The sequence below is a fragment of the Tachyglossus aculeatus genome (genome assembly GCF_015852505.1).
Source record: "Tachyglossus aculeatus isolate mTacAcu1 chromosome 12 unlocalized genomic scaffold, mTacAcu1.pri SUPER_6_unloc_1, whole genome shotgun sequence".
NCBI lineage: Eukaryota > Metazoa > Chordata > Mammalia > Monotremata > Tachyglossidae > Tachyglossus > Tachyglossus aculeatus.
In genome coordinates, this window is record NW_024044828.1 from 16,219,782 (window position 1) to 16,238,330 (window position 18,549).

The 18,549-nt window shown below is 44.2% G+C and overlaps 2 protein-coding genes across 2 annotated transcripts in view; both read right to left on the reverse strand.

The window, feature by feature from the left end:
• The window catches only part of BCL2L13 (BCL2 like 13), a 37,537-nt gene extending 24,561 nt beyond the window's left edge, over positions 1-12,976 (reverse strand). The window contains exons 1-2 of the mRNA XM_038741282.1: positions 12,855-12,976; positions 4,982-5,159 (exon numbers count right to left, since the gene is read on the reverse strand). Of these exons, the coding sequence (XP_038597210.1) occupies positions 4,982-5,102 (121 nt within the window). The 5' untranslated portion in view covers positions 5,103-5,159; positions 12,855-12,976. The remainder of the gene's footprint in view (positions 1-4,981; positions 5,160-12,854) is intronic.
• Positions 12,977-13,005: 29 nt separating this feature from the next.
• LOC119920821 overlaps positions 13,006-18,549 on the reverse strand; it is a 70,057-nt gene continuing 64,513 nt past the window's right edge. The window contains exon 33 of the mRNA XM_038741044.1: positions 13,006-13,146. Within this exon, the coding sequence (XP_038596972.1) occupies positions 13,006-13,146 (141 nt within the window). The remainder of the gene's footprint in view (positions 13,147-18,549) is intronic.

Consider the following 18,549-nt stretch of genomic DNA (forward strand, 5'->3'; position numbering starts at 1 on the left):
AACGCTAATGCTGTGGGCCATTATAGAGAGAGTTATATTAGGTGGCTGGTTCCTTTAAATAAACAAGGCTCTGTTTGGGAAGACAGGAATCTCTCCCAGCTCACCCTGGTATTGGAACAAGCTTGGAAGGACATTTCCTGTAGTTTAAAGGATTTTTTTAAAAAGCAGAGTTCCAGCAGTCATCACCAGTTCACTGCTGATGACTGATTTTTACTGCTAAGGGGCCTGAAATAATAGGAGTCACTCAAATGCCCCCCCGACCTTCCCGCCCACCCTGTCATTACCAATAATAACAATAGTAGTAATTTGAGCTTATATTTATTATGCTGTATTCTACGCACTGGGCAAGCCACAAGATAATCAGATCAGACAGTCGCTGTCACACACGGGGCTCACTATCTAAAAGGGAGGGCAAACAAGTATCTTCTCCATGTTGTATAGATGAGGAAATGGAGGCCCAGGGAGGTTAGAAACTTGGCTAAGGTTACACAGCAGCAGGTCAGCAGGTCAGTAGCAGAGCTGGGACTAGAACTTGGGTCTCCTGACTCCTGGCCCTGTGACCTCTTCCCCGGTTCACGTGCCAGTAGAAACAAATTCAAGGAATGAGAGATTCAAGGGGAAGAAGACCACAGAAAAGCAGCAGTAACAGGGAAAAGGGCTCAGTCCTGAACCGACAATGCTTATTTTGGGAAGGATCCTGCTCTTGAGAGGCTTACAATCTATACCGGAGAGACAAGCAGACCCCAATTATTTATAAATACCAAGAGTAGGAGGGAAAACCAGGTAGCAAGAGTACAGGAAGAAGATTAGTGAAGTAGTGATGATCAAGTATAAGTACTATGGGTGGGTGCAAACACATAATGATTATGAGTGAAAACTAATGCAAACACACACAGGTTTAAACATTAAACTACAGTGGAAATCCAATTCAGTTTCCTCACATGGGCAAACAGGGATTTCCTGCCACGAGTGTGGGAGGACATTTTTATCATGTCTTCAGAGTCAATCCAGATCATTTTGTCTGGAAGGGAATCCCCGAGGCGATTAGTGTTGATCAAAGAGTCAGCTGAGGTTCAATTCTTAGCTCCTCCAACCCGGTCTCCGGCTAACGCAGTGGTCCAGAGAGCCCTGGGTTAGCCTCCACATCACAGGAAATGAGGAAGACACTCCCCTTAGCTTCTTGGCTCAGTGGTTAGAGCAGGGGCCTGGGAGGAAAAGAACATGAGTTCCAACCCTGAGAATGCTCTAATATGGAACACGAGGGAGGATTTTGGGGCCACTTAATGAACAGGGGGAAAAGGGTGCTGAGGACGGGGCATCCAGACTGGCAGGGCTTGCTCGGCAGGCTTTCAGCCGCGGGCGGCGGGGAGGGAGCAGCAGAGCACAAATAAACAAGCCCCAGCTTTGTCTGACCTTAATCAGACTCGCCACCATTAAAAGATGAGATGCAGAGAGCCTCATGCCAGAAATGAGGACAAACGTGGCTTTTTTTTTTTTTAAAGGGCATTCAAAAATGAGCACACACACACATACATATACATATGTATGTGTGTGTGTGCTCATTTTTGAATATATATATATATATATATATATATATATATATATATATATATATATATATATATATAAAATGAAAAAGATGCTGCACTGGGATCAGGAAGTTTGGTTGGACAAGTCTTCTAAGGGGAATGCCAGTGGCAAGGGGAGTTACTCTCAGGGGAGAGCAGATGGAAAGAAAGCCCACTTTTTTACATTAAAATTGAATCATATTTATAGAGCGTGTCCTGTGTGCAAAGCGCTGTACTAAGTACTTGGGAGAGTACCATATAAAAACAAATGATCACATTCCCTGCTCACAATGAGCTCGCAGTCTAGAGCGGAAGATAGAGAGGTGACTCAAAAAATCCTGCTGGGTGGCTACCGCCGCCTTCACAACCTATTGGTGGCCACACCTCATGGAATTAGGCTCTCCTTTTTGCCAAGCAATCCACGATGATATTTACCGAATTTATTGTGTGCAGAGCGCCATTCTAAGCATTTGGGAGAGTAGAATAGAATTGATAGATGTGATCCCTGCCCGCCCCCTTCCTCTTCATAACCGACAGCCCACTCTCCCCACTCCCAAAACTCTCGTAAAAAATCTTATTTCCTCCAAGAGGCCTTCCCAGTTTAAGGTCCTTTATTCCCTTAGCCACCCATTCCTATCCCTAAAGCCCTCTCACGTCTCCAGCCACTAACCTCTCACTCCCATCCTTTCCCCAGCAGGAATCCCTCCCCGCTTCAGATCCAACACTCTTCCCATCTCCAGAGCCTGTTTTCCAGGCGGCCTTTTTCTCTAATCTCCCCACTTTACATCCCCTGCGGGTCACCTATGCCCTTAAATATCCACAACCCCCAAAGGACATGTATGCCTATCTTACAGATAAGAAGAAAAGCAGAAAAGCAGCATGACCTAGTGGAAAGAGCATGGGCCTGGGAGTAAGAGGACCTGGGTTCTAATCCCAGCTCCGCCATTTGCCTGCTGTGTGACTTTGGGCAAGTCACTTCACTACTCTGTGCCTCAGTTCCCTCCTCTGTAAAATGGGGATTAAGCCCCATGTGGGACAGGGACTGTGTCCAATCTGATTAATTTGCATTCACTCCAGCGCTTAGTACAGTGCCTGGCACATATTAAACACCTAACCAATACCATTAAAAAGAAGTAATCATAGCATATGAAAATTGTTTTAGCTTCTGGCTCTCTTAGTAGAGAGTCCGCTCCTCAAGGGTGGGGAATCACGTGTCCTGACTCCTGTTCTCTCCCTCAGGCTGAGTACAGTACGGCTCCGCACCCAATACTGCCAAGGTAACTGCTCAGTAAACACTACCGATGGACTGGGATGGTGGGAAAGTCAACTCTGCACAACAGAAAGTTCGGTTCCAGAGTCCCTGCAAACAACTCAGGCCAGGCCTGGCTCAGTCCCAGAACGGCTCCTTCTCTGGCTCCTCCCGGGGCTACAGCCCTGGAAGTCATTTCCCAAGGTCTGGGGCCTGAGCCCACGGGGTCTGCTATGAACGATCCCACCGGAGAGTTCACGTTCCATCTGGGATGGGATACTTTCCCCGCCTGCTTCCCCCTCTGCCCGATGGGCTTCCCGCCCTCTGTCTCACGTGTCAAATAGCCAAGCCACAAATACAGGGGGTTGGACAGCTTATCTTAGAAACGCCTGCGTGCTGGCTATCTGCACCCTCCAAGTGCCCCTGAAAGGCCACGGCTCTGCCGCACAGGAGGCTCCGGTGATTAAGGGGGCAGAGAAAGGACATAGCGACACATGTCATGTCCCCCCGTCCCTCCACACACAAAAGTAAGGATGCCACTAGGAGAAAAAAGTGCCCTGGACACAAAACCAAACAAATAACTCACTGCCTGGCCCTAGGGGTGGGGGATTACAAGAGTTATCTGTGAAATGGAAGTCAAATGAAGGCAGTGGAACAGCTGGCCTGAGATAACACTGACATTCCATTCCTGGCTGGGGAAGCAAACCAGGCTAGTCTTTGGAATACAAAATGAGGCTGTGGATAAGGTCACAGATTAAGTACACAGGGGCCAGGAGGATTTTTTGAGGCCCATATCAAGGTGTGTGAAGAACACAGGATCCTGCCTGGGATGTGCATCTAATACACAGGCTAGGTTGTGCTTAGACAGTTATCTACTTAAGGCTCCATTGATCACACTGAGGTCGTTTTTTGCATTTTCTCTTCTCTACTCCTTTTCGCCCATCCAGTAGGTCTCCCAGAAACCCCAAACGTTCAGCAATGGCCTCAGCAGGGGAGGGGAGAGGCGAGGCGCAGAGTCCGACAGCCGGAGAGGGGACAGGGAGCCGCGCCCTCCCCAATCCCCAAAGCCCCCTCCCTCGCTCCTGCAGGACATGGGCTTAAAATAGCTCCAGTGGCGTCAAGGAGATGAAGGCAAACAAGGAACCGAAGGAGAGTTAATCTTTCAGGAGGTGGGGGGGTGAGGGTGAACACTGCCTCACGGGTTTCCCCTGGACTTTGGGGTAAGAGAAGACAGCATCTTCCAGGATTCCTTGCTCGGCCAGTTTGGAAAGTGCTGCCTTAGGGCCTGATTTCAAAGTCAAAAGTGGCCTGGATTCCGATCTCTGACCCTTTTCTGCCACCCCCATGAGTCCCCTGGGACCCTGACACACAAACTGAAATGTGACAACTCTGCTGCCATGTATCAACAACGCCATCGGCCTCGCCCCTGCAGTTCTGGTGTCAGTGTGTCATTTGCGTGGTGACCCCCAAATCTGGAGGTTCTCAATCAGTTGTCCACTTGCTCCTTATCCTCCCACTTTCTTCCCCCTCTATGTCCCAGCTCACACTCCTCATTCATCTTGACCGGAGCTCAATCCTGGGACTCCGGTGTCCAATTCTGGCCACAGATAAAGAGGGCTGGAAACGGGGCTTGGGTGGATTTCTTGTGGGGGGAGAAGAAAGAGACGAAAGGGTGAGGTTTGTCGTCCCAGCAACACTTAGAGAAGTGGAAAAGGGGACAAAATTCAGCCAGCACCAAATTCCCAAAGGAAAGTCTGGGCCCAGAGGTAGCTTCACGGCATAGAAAACAGAAAAATTTATATCTAACAACACCTACTGGTTATGGAAGTTTCATACACCAGGTGAGCTTTAAATGGGTTTCCCTACGCTATCGCTCCTAATATTCTGGGAACATTTGACATCCGTATCTATTGGTTTTCGCAAAAAGGGCTATCACCACGTCTGATCGCTGACCATGCCCACCTATTTCCTCCCAGTGCTGTGGACAGTGCTTTACCCAAAACAAGTACTTAATCCATCAATCGCATTTATTGAATGCTTACTGTGTGCAGAGTACTGTACTAAGTGTTTGGGAGGGTACAACACAACAATATAACTGACACACTCCCTGCCCACAACAAGCTTGCAATTACCACTATTACCATGGCACAGAGGGAGGCATTACCTTGAGCTGAAGGCGCCTGCAGTTCTCGTGGTTTCTCTTGAGAAAGGAGTCCTAGGTAGCTGAGGACAACATACTTTGTTTCGTAGTGAAAGCCTACCGGCACAGCAGTTAAGGACGCCATTGGCTCGTCTGGGGGAGCTCCAAAACCAGTCCAAAAACCTCTGGGAGTCGTGAAAGGCTGGAAGGAGGAAAAGTCATTTTTTGAGAGTTGGTTCAAATCACGGAGCTTCCCATTTAGGCAATGCTGCTGGACACTATTCCTTCCATGCTGTTGGATTACTATCCCAAAGCCAGGTCGAGTTCCTCAGCATTTTTCCCTCTGTGTCAGAGAGTACAGAAAACGGAGGCTCAACAATTCCTACGTGTAACACAGTAGTGAAATTTCTGAAGATTTGCTAAAATGCCAAGTTCCGGTTCAAAGGGCAAAGTTATTTTCCCTTTTTAAAATTACACTAGAGATTTTCTGAATTAGAACCAGGGACTAAGAATAACGACTCTCCAGAGCTGAGCAAGGAAAGGAGTTGGGGCACTATTTTAAATTACTGCCTCAAACCCACTGAACAATTCTAACTCAGCAGTAACTGTTTATTGGGACTATTTCCAATAACCACTAGGAAGAAATCCTAGTGGTATTTCTTTGCCAATTCAAAATTCTCCCATAATTTGACTTTTGCCAGACTATTTACTACAGTAATAATAATAACGATGGCATTTAAGCGTTTACTATGTGCAAAGCACTGTTCGCAAATAGTCGCCGCTTACCAGATGGATTCTGACTTATGAGAGCCTTTCGAATCCTAATCCCCAAATCAATTCTTGCAAGATAATAGTGAACACAATATCTATCATCCTATGGCAAAGGGGTTTCACAAGGCTCTGATGACATGACCCCCTATGCTGGGTGAAAATTTTCATTCTTCCACTGTTCCACTTTCGAAGGAAATACATTTCAATCAAGTTCCAATTTTAACTACTTTCGAGGACCTCTGACTTTTTCTATAATTCCAAGTTTTGAAAATCTGAACCAATGAAATCTACTGAGCATTTAGTGTACAGAGCACTGTACTGACCACCTGAGAGAGTTCAACCTGAGAGTTAGAAACGTTCCCTTGCCCCTGAGCCTACAATCTACTCTGAGAACTTTCATACCTGTACTGTTCTGACAGGCAGCTTTGAACATTAATGTGTAACATGTTCCACTTTTACGCGTGGGGGAAAACTGAACTTCTTAGAGATCAAACGACTGCTTTGAGTTACAAGTCAATCCGGTTCCATGTTCACACCTGACACACAAACTTCTACAAACAGAATATCCAAACTGTCACAGACCATTCCTTTTTTCTGAATTCTACAATTTTACCACTCTTCCACAGCAGCAGTACCTCCCAAAATGCTCCAGACACTGCCCGGCCCCAGCCAGGAAAATACACCGAGTCAACTGCGTGAATATTTACTTTATAACCTCAGTGACCTGCCCAATTGAAACAGGCTTGTCTAAATGAAACACTTTGCTTCCACCCTGAATAACTCATCTACAAGATCTTCATTCATTCTCCATTTCTGAAGCACTTTCTTTCTCTCGTAGATAAGCTCAGTGGGTTTTCTTTTCTTTGAAAGAACAGAGTTCAAACATCTCAGGAAAAAGCCTTGGCATCAGAACTGGTTGTTAATCCAGGCTCTGCCACTTGTTTGCTGTGTAGCCTTGGGCAAGCCACTTGACTTCTCTGTGCCTCAGTTTCCTCAGCCGTAAAATTCCTCCTCTCCCTCCATTAGACAATAAGCCCCATGAAGGTCGGGGACTGAATCTACTCAAATAATCTTGTACGTTCCCCAGGATATAGTAAGATCTTAATTCCCTCATTATATTTCATTCTTTACCTTTCCTCAAGTGACTCTGCCTCCTCAACCACAAATAGTAAACTGATGGATTGTGTAACACTCAAGAGCTCTGTAGTAACTATTTATTTGGACTGGGGCATTAGTTGAAACAGCTGAAAAAAAAATTCATTTCAGTCCATGCTTCCATTTAAAAAGTTTGCCGAAGAACTTAAGTCCTAATAATAATATAATAGTAATAATAATGGCATTTGTTAGTACTACGTATCACACAATGTTCTAAGTGCTGGGGTGGACGCAAGCTAATCAGGTTGGACGAGTCCTTGTCCCACTTAGGGCTCAAAGTGTTAAGCAGGAGGGGGAACAATAGAGAAGCAGCGTGGCTCAGTGGAAAGAGCCCGGGCTTGGGAGTCAGAGGTCATGGGTTCTAATCCTGGCTCCGCCAAGTCTGCTGTGTGACCCTGGGCAAGTCACTTCACTTCTCTGAGCCTCAGTTCCCTCATCTGGAAAATGGGGACTAAGACTGTGAGTCCCACGTGGGACAACCTGATCACCCTGTATTCCCCCAGAGCTTAGAACAGTGCTTTGCACATAGTAAGCGCTTAACAAATGCCATTATTATTATTAATGGAATCCCATTTCACTGAGACAAAGAGACATTAAGTGGCTTGCCCAAGGTCACACAGCCAACAAGTGGTAGAATCGGTTTTCAAGCCAGGTCCTCTAACTCCCAGGCTCGGGCTCCTTCCACTAGGACATGCTGCTCCTTTTCCGTCCACTGCCGAGAAAACATTCTTTAGTTCCGCTCGGTTCTACCACCAAATCAAAAACGTGTTTTGTGCCACCCCCCGTTTGGTCTGTGCACTCTGCTCTCGGGCCGAGGACTTCAAAACCCCCCAGAACGAAGCCACAACAACCAGAGGCCACAGAAGCAGCGTGGCCTAGTGGAAACAGCCCGGGCTTGGGGGTCAGAAGGACCTGGGTTCTAATCCAGGCTCGGCCACTGGCCTGCTCTGTGACCTTGGACAAGTCACTTCGATTCTCTGTGTCTCCGCTACTTCATCTGTAAAATGGGAGCTAACGTTGTGAATCAGGGGTGGGACACTGACTGTGCCTAACCTGATTAGCTTGTTATCTACTCTGGGGCTTGGCACATTCGTTCATTCATTCAGTCATATTTATTGAGCGCTTACTGTGTGCAGAGCACTGGACTAAGCCCTTGGGAAGTCCAAGTTGGCAACATCTAGAGACAGTCCCTACCCAACAGCGGGCTCACAGTCTAGAGGGGGGAGACAGACAACAAAACAAAACATATTAACAAAATAAAATAAATAGAATAAATATGTACAAGTAAAATTCACTCATTCATTCTATCGTATTTATTGAGCACTTACTGTGTGCACAGCACTGGACTGAGCGCTTGGGAAGGACAAGTTGGCAACACATAGAGACGATCCCTACCCAACAGCGGGCTCACAGTCTAGAAGGGGGAGACAGACAACAAAATAATAAAAATAATAATGGCATTTATTAAGCGCTTACTATGTGCAAAGCACTGTTTTAAGCGCTGGGGAGGTTACTAGATGATCAGGTTGTCCCACGGGGGGCTCACAGTCTTCATCCCCATTTTACAGATGAGGGAACTGAGGTCCAGAGAAGTTAAATAATGATGATAATAATAATGGCATTTATTAAGCGCTTACTATGTGCAAAGCACTGTTCTAAGCGCTGGGGAGGTTACAAGGTGATCAGGTTGTCGCACGGGGGGCTCAGTCTTCCCTTCCTTCCTCTCCCCCTCATCCCCCTGTCCATCCCCCTCATCTTACCTCCTTCCCTTCCCCACAGCAGCTGTATATATGTATATAAGTTTGTACATATTTATTACTCTATTTATTTATTTTACTTGTACATATCTATTCTATTTATTTTATTTTGTTAGTATGTTTGGTTTTGTTCTCTGTCTCCCCACTTCTAGACTGTGAGCTCACTGTTGGGTAGGGACTGTCTCTATATGTTGCCAAATTGTACTTCCCAAGCGCATAGTACAGTGCTCTGCACACAGTAAGCGCTCAATAAATACGATTGATTGATTCATCCCCATTATACAGATGAAGGAACTGAGGTCCAGAGAAGTTAAGTAATGATAATAATAATAGTGGCATTTATTAAGCGCTTACTATGTGCAAAGTACTGTTCTAAGCGCTGGGGTGGATACAAGGTGATCAGGTTGTCCCACGGGGGGCTCACAGTCTTCATCCCCATTTTACAGATGAGGGAACTGAGGCCCAGAGAAGTAAAGATAATAATAACAAAACATACTAACAAAATAAAATCAATAGAATATGTACAAGTAAAATAAGTAAACAGAGTAATAAATTCTCAATCCCCCCATTTTACACAGATGAGGGAACTGAGGCCCAGAGAAGTGAAGTTCTGCCCCTCCCCTGCGGTTGAGTAATAATAATAATAACAAAACATATTAACAAAATAAAATCAATAGAATATGTACAAGTAAAATAAGTACAGTGCTCTGCACATAGTAAGCGCTCAATAAATACGATTGATGATGATAAGTAAATGGGAGTAATAAATTCTCAATCCCCATTTTACACAGATGAGGGAACTGAGGCCCAGAGAAGTTCTGCTCCTCCCCCGCGGTTAAGTAATGATAATAATAATAAAACATAGTAACAAAATAAAATCAATAGAATATGTACAAGTAAAATAAGTAAACGGAGTAATAAATTCTCAATCCCATTTTACACAGATGAGGGAACTGAGGCCCAGAGAAGTGAAGTTCTGCCTCTCCCCCGCGGTTAAGTAATGATAATGATAACAAAACATATTAACAAAATAAAATCAATAGAATATGTGCAAGTAGAATAAGTAAATAGAGTAATAAATTCTCAATCCCCATTTTACACAGATGAGGGAACTGAGGCCCAGGGAAGTGAAGTTCTGCCCCTCCCCCGCGGTTAAGTAATGATAAGAATAACAAAACATATTAACAAAATAAAATCAGTAGAATATGTGCAAGTAGAATAAGTAAATAGAGTAATAAATTCTCAATCCCCATTTTACACAGATGAGGGAACTGAGGCCCAGAGAAGTGAAGTTCTGCCCCTCCCCCACGGTTAAGTAATGATAATAATAACAAAACATATTAACAAAATAAAATCAATAGGATATGTGCAAGTAAAATAAGTAAACGGAGTAATAAATTCTCAATCCCCACTTTACACAGATGAGGGAAGTGAGGCCCAGAGAAGTGAAGTTCTGCCCCTCCCTCGTGGTTAAGTAATGATAATAATAACGAAACATATTAACAAAATAAAATCAATAGAATATGTACAAGTAAAATAAGTAAACGGAGTAATAAATTCTCAATCCCCATTTTACACAGATAAGGGAACTGAGGCCCAGAGAAGTGAAGTTCTGCCCCTCCCCCGCGGGTAAGTAATGATAATAATAACAGAACATATTAACAATATAAAATCAATAGAATATGTGCAAGTAGAATAAGTAGAGTAATAAATTCTCAATCCCCATTTTACACAGATGAGGGAACTGAGGCCCAGAGAAGTGAAGTTCTGCCCCTCCCCCCACGGTTAAGTAATGATAAGAATAACAAAACATATTAACAAAATAAAATCAATAGAATATGTGCAAGTAAAATGAGTAAATGGAGTAATAAATTTTCAATCCCCATTTTACACAGATGAGGGAAGTGAGGCCCAGAGAAGTGAAGTTCTGCTCCTCCCCCACGGTTAAGTAATGATAATAACAAAATATATTAACAAAATAAAATCAATAGAATATGTGCAAGTAAAATGAGTAAATGGAGTAATAAATTCTCAATCCCCATTTTACACAGATGAGGGAAGTGAGGCCCAGAGAAGTGAAGTTCTGCCCCTCCCTCGTGGTTAAGTAATGATAATAATAACGAAACATATTAACAAAATAAAATCAATAGAATATATGCAAGTAAAATAAGTACAGTGCTCTGCACACAGTAAGCGCTCAATAAATACGATTGATGATGATAAGTAAATGGAGTAATAAATTCTCAATCTCCATTTTACAGATGAGGGAAGTGAGGCCCAGAGAAGTGAAGTTCTGCCCCTCCCCCGCGGTTAAGTAATGATAATAATAACAAAACATATTAACAAAATAAAATCAATAGAATATGTGCAAGTAAAATAAGTAAATAGAGTAATAAATTCTCAATCCCTATTTTACACAGATGAGGGAAGTGAGGCCCAGAGAAGTGAAGTTCTGCCCCTCCCTCGTGGTTAAGTAATGATAATAATAACGAAACATATTAACAAAATAAAATCAATAGAATATGTGCAAGTAAAATAAGTACAGTGCTCTGCACACAGTAAGCGCTCAATAAATATGATTGATGATGATAAGTAAATGGAGTAATAAATTCTCAATCCCCATTTTACACAGATGAGGGAACTGAGGCCCAGAGAAGTGAAGTTCTGCCCCTCCCTCGTGGTTAAGTAATGATAATAATAACGAAACATATTAACAAAATAAAATCAATAGAATATGTGCAAGTAAAATAAGTACAGTGCTCTGCACATAGTAAGCGCTCAATAAATATGATTGATGATGATAAGTAAATGGAGTAATAAATTCTCAATCCCCATTTTACACAGATGAGGGAACTGAGGCCCAGAGAAGTGAAGTTCTGCCCCTCCCTCGTGGTTAAGTAATGATAATAACAACGAAACATATTAACAAAATAAAATCAATAGAATATATGCAAGTAAAATAAGTACAGTGCTCTGCACATAGTAAGCGCTCAATAAATATGATTGATGATGATAAGTAAATGGAGTAATAAATTCTCAATCCCCATTTTACACAGATGAGGGAACTGAGGCCCAGAGAAGTTCTGCTCCTCCCCCGCGGTTAAGTAATGATAAGAATAACAAAACATATTAACAAAATAAAAGCAATAGAATATGTACAAGTAGAATAAGTAGAGTAATAAATTCTCAATCCCCATTTTACACAGATGAGGGAAGTGAGGCCCAGAGAAGTGCAGTTCTGCCCCTCCCCCACGGTTAATGATAAGAATAACAAAACATATTAACAAAATAAAATCAATAGAATATGTACAAGTAGAATAAGTAGAGTAATAAATTCTCAATCCCCATTTTACACAGATGAGGGAAGTGAGGCCCAGAGAAGTGCAGTTCTTCCCCTCCCCCGCGGTTAAGTAATGATAAGAATAACAAAACATATTAACAAAATAAAATCAATAGAATATGTACAAGTAGAATAAGTAGAGTAATAAATTCTCAATCCCCATTTTACACAGATGAGGGAAGTGAGGCCCAGAGAAGTGCAGTTCTGCCCCTCCCCCACGGTTAATGATAAGAATAACAAAACATATTAATAAAATAAAATCAATAGAATATGTACAAGTAGAATAAGTAGAGTAATAAATTCTCAATTCCCATTTTACACAGATGAGGGAAGTGAGGCCCAGAGAAGTGCAGTTCTTCCCCTCCCCCGCGGTTAAGTAATGATAAGAATAACAAAACATATTAACAAAATAAAAGCAATAGAATATGTACAAGTAGAATAAGTAGAGTAATAAATTCTCAATCCCCATTTTACACAGATGAGGGAAGTGAGGCCCAGAGAAGTGCAGTTCTGCCCCTCCCCCACGGTTAATGATAAGAATAACAAAACATATTAACAAAATAAAATCAATAGAATATGTGCAAGTAGAATAAGTAAATAGAGTAATAATTTCTCAATCCCCATTTTACACAGAGGAGGGAACTGAGGCCCAGAGAAGTTAAGTAATGATAATAATAACAAAACATATTAACAAAATAAAATCAATAGAATATGTGCAAGTAAAATAAGCAAATGGGGTAATAAATTCTCAATCCCCATTTTACACAGATGAGGGAAGTGAGGCCCAGAGAAGTGAAGTTCTGCTGCCCCCCCCAATGCCGTGTGTGTGTGGTCTGTAGACCGCCGGTTTGGGGCGGGTCCCCGCCTCCCTCACCTGGCCTAGTCCCCGGCGGCGGCGATGATGGCGGTGATGATGACGGCGATGGCGGCCCGTCCGTGTCGGCTCTTAATCCACGGCCGCCACCGCCGCCGCCATGATGGAGGCTGAGGTCACCTCAGCGCGCCTCCCTCACCGCGCGCGTCACTCAGGCCGCGGAGGGGGAGACGACGACGACGACCACGGACTTCCGGCGGAAGCGGCGCTCACCCCACTTCCGGACTCTATGGTTCTCTAAAGTCCGCCTCCCCTCACTGCCGTTTCCTACCATACTGAGCAGCAGCGCAGCCTAGTGGAAAAGCGCAGAATTGGGAATCAGGACACTTTGGGTCATCATCATCATCGATCGTATTTATTGAGCGGCGCTTACTGTGTGCAGAGCACTGTACTAAGCGCTTGGGAAGTACTAATTGGCAACATCTAGAGACAGTCCCTACCCAACAGTGGGCTCACAGTCTAAAAGATTAGTGTCCTTGCTTGCTTAGGACACTTGTTTAGCAGGACACTTGCTTAGTAATAATAATAATAATGATGATGATAGCATTTATTAAGCGCTTACTCTGTGCAAGGCACTGTTCTAAACGCTGGGGAGGATACAAAGGGATTAGGTTGTCCCACGGGGGGCTCACAGTCTTCATCCCCATTTTACAGATGAGGGAACTGAGGCTCAGAGAAGTCAAGTAACTTGCTCAAAGTCACACAGCTGACAATTGGCGGAGCCGGAACTTGAACCCATGACCTCTGACTCCAAAGCCCGGGCTCTTTCCACTGAGCCACGCTGCTTCTCTACCCACTAATAATAATGATGACATTTGTTAAGCGCTTCCTATGTGCAAAGCAGTGTTCTAAGCGCTGGGGAGGATACAAAGTGATTAGGTTGTCCCACGTGGGGCTCACAGTCTTCATCCCCATTTTACAGATGAGGGAACTGAGGGAACACAGTCTAGAGGACTGTGATTTGTTAAGCGCTTACTACGTGCAAAGCACTGCTCTAAGCGCTGGGGAGGTTACAAGGTGATCGGGTTGGCCCACAGAGGGCTCACAGTCTTCATCCCCATTTTACAGATGAGGTCACTGAAGCACAGAGAAGTGAAGTGACGTGCCCAAAGTCACACAGCTGACAATTGGCGGAGTCGGGATTTGAACCCATGAGCTCTGACTCCAAAGCCGGGCTCTTTCCACTGAGCCACGCTAATTCTTCTCCCCCGACTCCCCGACTCTTTTCTTTTTCTTCTTCTCCTCTTTTTCTTCTTCTCCTCCTCCTCCTTCTTATCTTTTTCTCCTCCTCCTCCTCCTCCTCCTCCTCCTCCTTCTTCTCTATTCTTGTCTTTTTCTCCTCCTCCTCCTTCCTCTCTATCCTTTTCTCCTCCTCCTCCTCCTCCTTCTCTATCTTTTTCTTCTCCTCCTCTTCTTCCTCCTCCTTCTTTTCTGTCTTTTTCTTCTCCTTCTCCTCCTCCTCCTTCTTCTCTATCCTTTTCTTCTCCTCCTCCTTCTTCTCTATCTTTTTCTTCTCCTCCTCCTCTTCCTCCTCCTTCTCTGTCTTTTTCTTCTCCTTCTTCTCCTCCTTCTTCTTCTCCTCCTTCTTCTTTATTTCTTTTCCTCCTCTTCCTCCTCCTCCTCCTTCTCATTATATAATTAATAATGATGGTATTTGTAAAGCGCTATGTGCAAAGCATTGTTCTAAGCGCTGGGGTAGATACAAGGTTATCAGGTTGTCCCACATGGGGCTCACAGTCTTAGTTCCCATTTTACAGGTGAGGTATAATATAATATAGCATTATATTTATAATTATTTATATAATTATATACATGTACACTATTAATAATAATAATGGTATTTTTAAACTCTTACTATTTGCCAAGCACTGTTCTAAGCGCTGGGGTAGTTACAAGGTAATCAGGTTGTCCCACGTGGGGCTCACAGTTTTAACCCCATTTTACAGATGAGGTAACTGAGGCACTGAGAAGTTAAGTGACTTTCCCAAGGTCACACAGCAGACAAGTGGTGGAGCCAGGATTAGAACCCATGTCACCTGACTCCCAAGCCCGTGCTCTTTCCACTAGGCCACACTGCTTCGCTTCCTATGTGTCGAACACTGTACTAAGCGCTGGGGTTGATACAAGTTAATCATCATCATCAATCGTATTTATTGAGTGCTTACTATGTGCAGAGCACTGTACTAAGCACTTGGGAAGTACAAATTGGCAACATATAGAGACAGTCCCTACCCAACAGTGGGCTCACAGTCTTAAAGGGGGAGACAGAGAACAAAACCAAACATACTAACAAAACAAAATAAAATAAATAAAATAAAATAAAATAAAATAAATAGAATAGATATGTACAAATAAAATAATTAAATAAATCAGGTCAGACACAGTCTCTGTCCCACATGGGGCTCACAATCTAGGAGGGCGAACAGGCATTTAATCCCCCATTTTACAGTTGAGGAAACTGAGGCACAGGGAAGTGAAGTGACTTGCCTAGGGTCACACAGCAAGCAATGGGCAGAGTGGGATTAGAACCCAGGTCCTTCTGACTCCTATGCCCGGGTTTTATCCACTAGGCCATGCTGCTTCCTAAGATATACGTCAGTATTAAAGATAACAGGGGTTGGGGAGATTGTTCTCGAGCTCTTGATTGCTCTGAGCATGAATCAGGAGATGCCAGTTTCCCAGAATAACCAAATAAAATTATGGATTAGTCAACTTTGGTAGCAAGCATTTGCGGATATAAATAGACATCGTGGATAGTCTAATGAAAGAAAAAAATAACGGCGTGCGCTAGAATTGCTCTGGGTCAAACCCCGGCTCTGAAGGAAGGTTTGGAGAGAAGATTAGGCTAGACTCAACCTTGCCACTTTGGCTCTGATGATGACAGATTTTTAACAGAAACAATGAGCAGAGGTACCAGCTGGTAGCGTGGCGATGATGATGATGATGGTATTTGCCCTGGGGCAGATACAAGATAATCACGTTATCCCACGTAGGGCTCATGGTATTAATCCCCATTTTACCTTTGCTGATTCCCCAACAGTTTTATCATCCTCATCATCATCAATCGTATTTATTGAGCGCTTACTGTGTGCAGAGCACTGTACTAAGCACTTGGGAAGTACAAATTGGCAACATCTAGAGACAGTCCCTACCCAACGGTGGGCTCACAGTCTAAAAGGGGGAGACAGAGAACAAAACCAAACATACTAACAAAATAAATTTTATGTTGTGCCCGGGTGCCGGGGACCCCTGAAGCATAAGATAGCTGTAACAGTCATTGTCATTCTTACGCGAATATAATGCGCAAGGGGTGGTCGGGTTTTTTAATTGCATTTTTCTTCACCGCAGACAGGCAGGGAATGTGTCGTTTATTATTGTATTGTAATAATAATAATGATGATATTTATTAAACACTCACTAGGTGCAAAGCACTGTTCTGAGCGCTGGGGAGGTTACAAGGTGATCAGGTTGTCCCACGGGGGGCTCACGGTCTTAATCCCCATTTTACAGATGAAGTCACTGAGACCCAGAGAAGTTAAGTGACTTGTCCGAAGTCACCCAGCTGACAATTGGCAGAGCTGGGATTTGAACCCATGACCTCTGACTCCAAAGCCCAAGCTCTTTCCACTGAGCCACGCTGCTACTCTCCCAAGCGCTTGGTACAGTGCTCTGCCCACAGGAAGCGCTCAATAAATACGATTGAATGAATGAATGAATGAATGAATAAATACGTTTGAATGAGTGAATGGAAAATACCTGACTTGGAGGAATCCAACGCCATAGCCTGGTTCTGCCGCTTGCCTGCTTGTGTGACCTTGGGCAAATCAATCAATCAATCGTATTTATTGAGCGCTTACTGTGTGCAGAGCACTGTACTAAGCGCTTGGGAAGTACAAGTTGGCAACATATAGAGACAATCCCTACCCAACAGTGGGCTCACAGTCTAGAAGAGTGGGCTCACAGTCTAGAAATCATTTAACTTCTGTGTCTCCTTTTCCTCATCTGTAAAATGGAGAGTCAATGCCTGTTCTCTCTCCTACTTAGATTGTGAGGCCTTTGCGGGACCTGGTCATATCTGCTTATCTTGTATCTACCCCAGCGCTTAGTACAGGGCTTGACTCATAGTAAGCACTTAACAAGTACCACAATTATTAGGGATAGGCTGGCTGACAACAGGACTGTCCAGCATCAAAGTGGACAAATAACCCCTGAAACTCGATTCAGGCCTCCAGTTAGGGGTGGCATCAATCAATCAAGAGTATTTATTGAACTTTTGGGAGAGTACACTAGAAGACAGGATGATCTCCGCCCACGAGGAGCTTTCAATCTAATGGGAAATTTACAGTTGACCGGATCCTTGTATTTTTGCAACTTTGCAGTAGTTTGTACAGTAAAACAGCCAAGAGTTTACAAGGATGTAAAGCATTCTGCTAGAGGTGGATATTTAATGATGGCATTTGTTCAGCGCTTACTATGTGAAAAGCACTGTTATAAGCGCTGGGGGGGATACAAGGTGATCAGGTTGTCCCACGTGGGGCTCACAGTCTTAATCCCCATTTTACAGATGAGGTATCCGAGGCTCAGAGAAGTTGTGGCTTGTCCAAAGTCACACAGTGGACAAGCGGCGGAGCCGGGATTAGAACCCATGACTTCTGACTCCCAAGCCCGTGCTCTTTCCACTGAGCCATGCTGCTTCTCTAAGCAGTGGATATGACAGTAATGCAGGAATTTGTAGTAAAATGTCATTCCTGGAGGATTCTTTGGCCCACTTCAAACCACTCATCCCCCACTAATACCCACTGAATTGGCAGTTGTTGTAACACAGTTTTCCTAGATATTGTGGCTCCTTAAGAACACCACTGTCCCACTGTGATTTTTTACAACCCCTCCTCTACAGTGTCAGGATCCTCTCATAGGCCCATCCTTCCTTCATTCATTCAATCATATTTATTGAGTGCTTACTGTGTGCAGAGCACTGTATTAAATGCTGGGGTGAATATGATACAACAATAAAGTCATATTCCCTGCCCACAACAAGCTTACATTCTAAAGGGGACTGTCCCTTAAAATGGGTTGGGAAACAGACTGCTAAAGGGGCTATAGCCCAGGGGACTTGGGGGTGGTAAGCGCTGGGGAGGTAACAAGGTGATCAGGTTGTCCCACGGGGTGCTCACAGTCTTCATCCCCATTTTACAGATGAGGGAACTGAGGCCCAGAGAAGTTAAGTGACTTCATGAAACTCAGATCTCATGAATTTGCCAGCTTGGAGTCGCTTTCTAAAATGCTGAATTGTAGGGAGGTAAAGGCTGGTTTCTGGTCTTTCTGGAGCCTTCTTGAAGACCCTCTAGGCCCTTTGGTCGGGGGTAAGGAAGAAGGAATGAATTCCTGCTTTCCAGTTTGATGGCCACCTCCCAGCAATGAGAGTTTGAATGGACAGACTTCCAGGAGTTCTCCAGGAAACAGGTCCAGGCAACCGCAACCTCTTCAATCCGGGAAAGGGATGCGTCCCACCTAGGGATCTGGAAGAGACAGGAGCAGGAGTCTTGGCCGTCGGAGCTGAGGCAAGAAGAAGGGTGATGCCCACCCCGCTCTGTGGCACATTTCCTCACTTTTACTACCCGTGGAAAGAGCACAGGCCTGGGAATCAGAGGACCTGGGTTCTAATCCCGGGCTCTGCCAATTGCTTGCTGTGTGG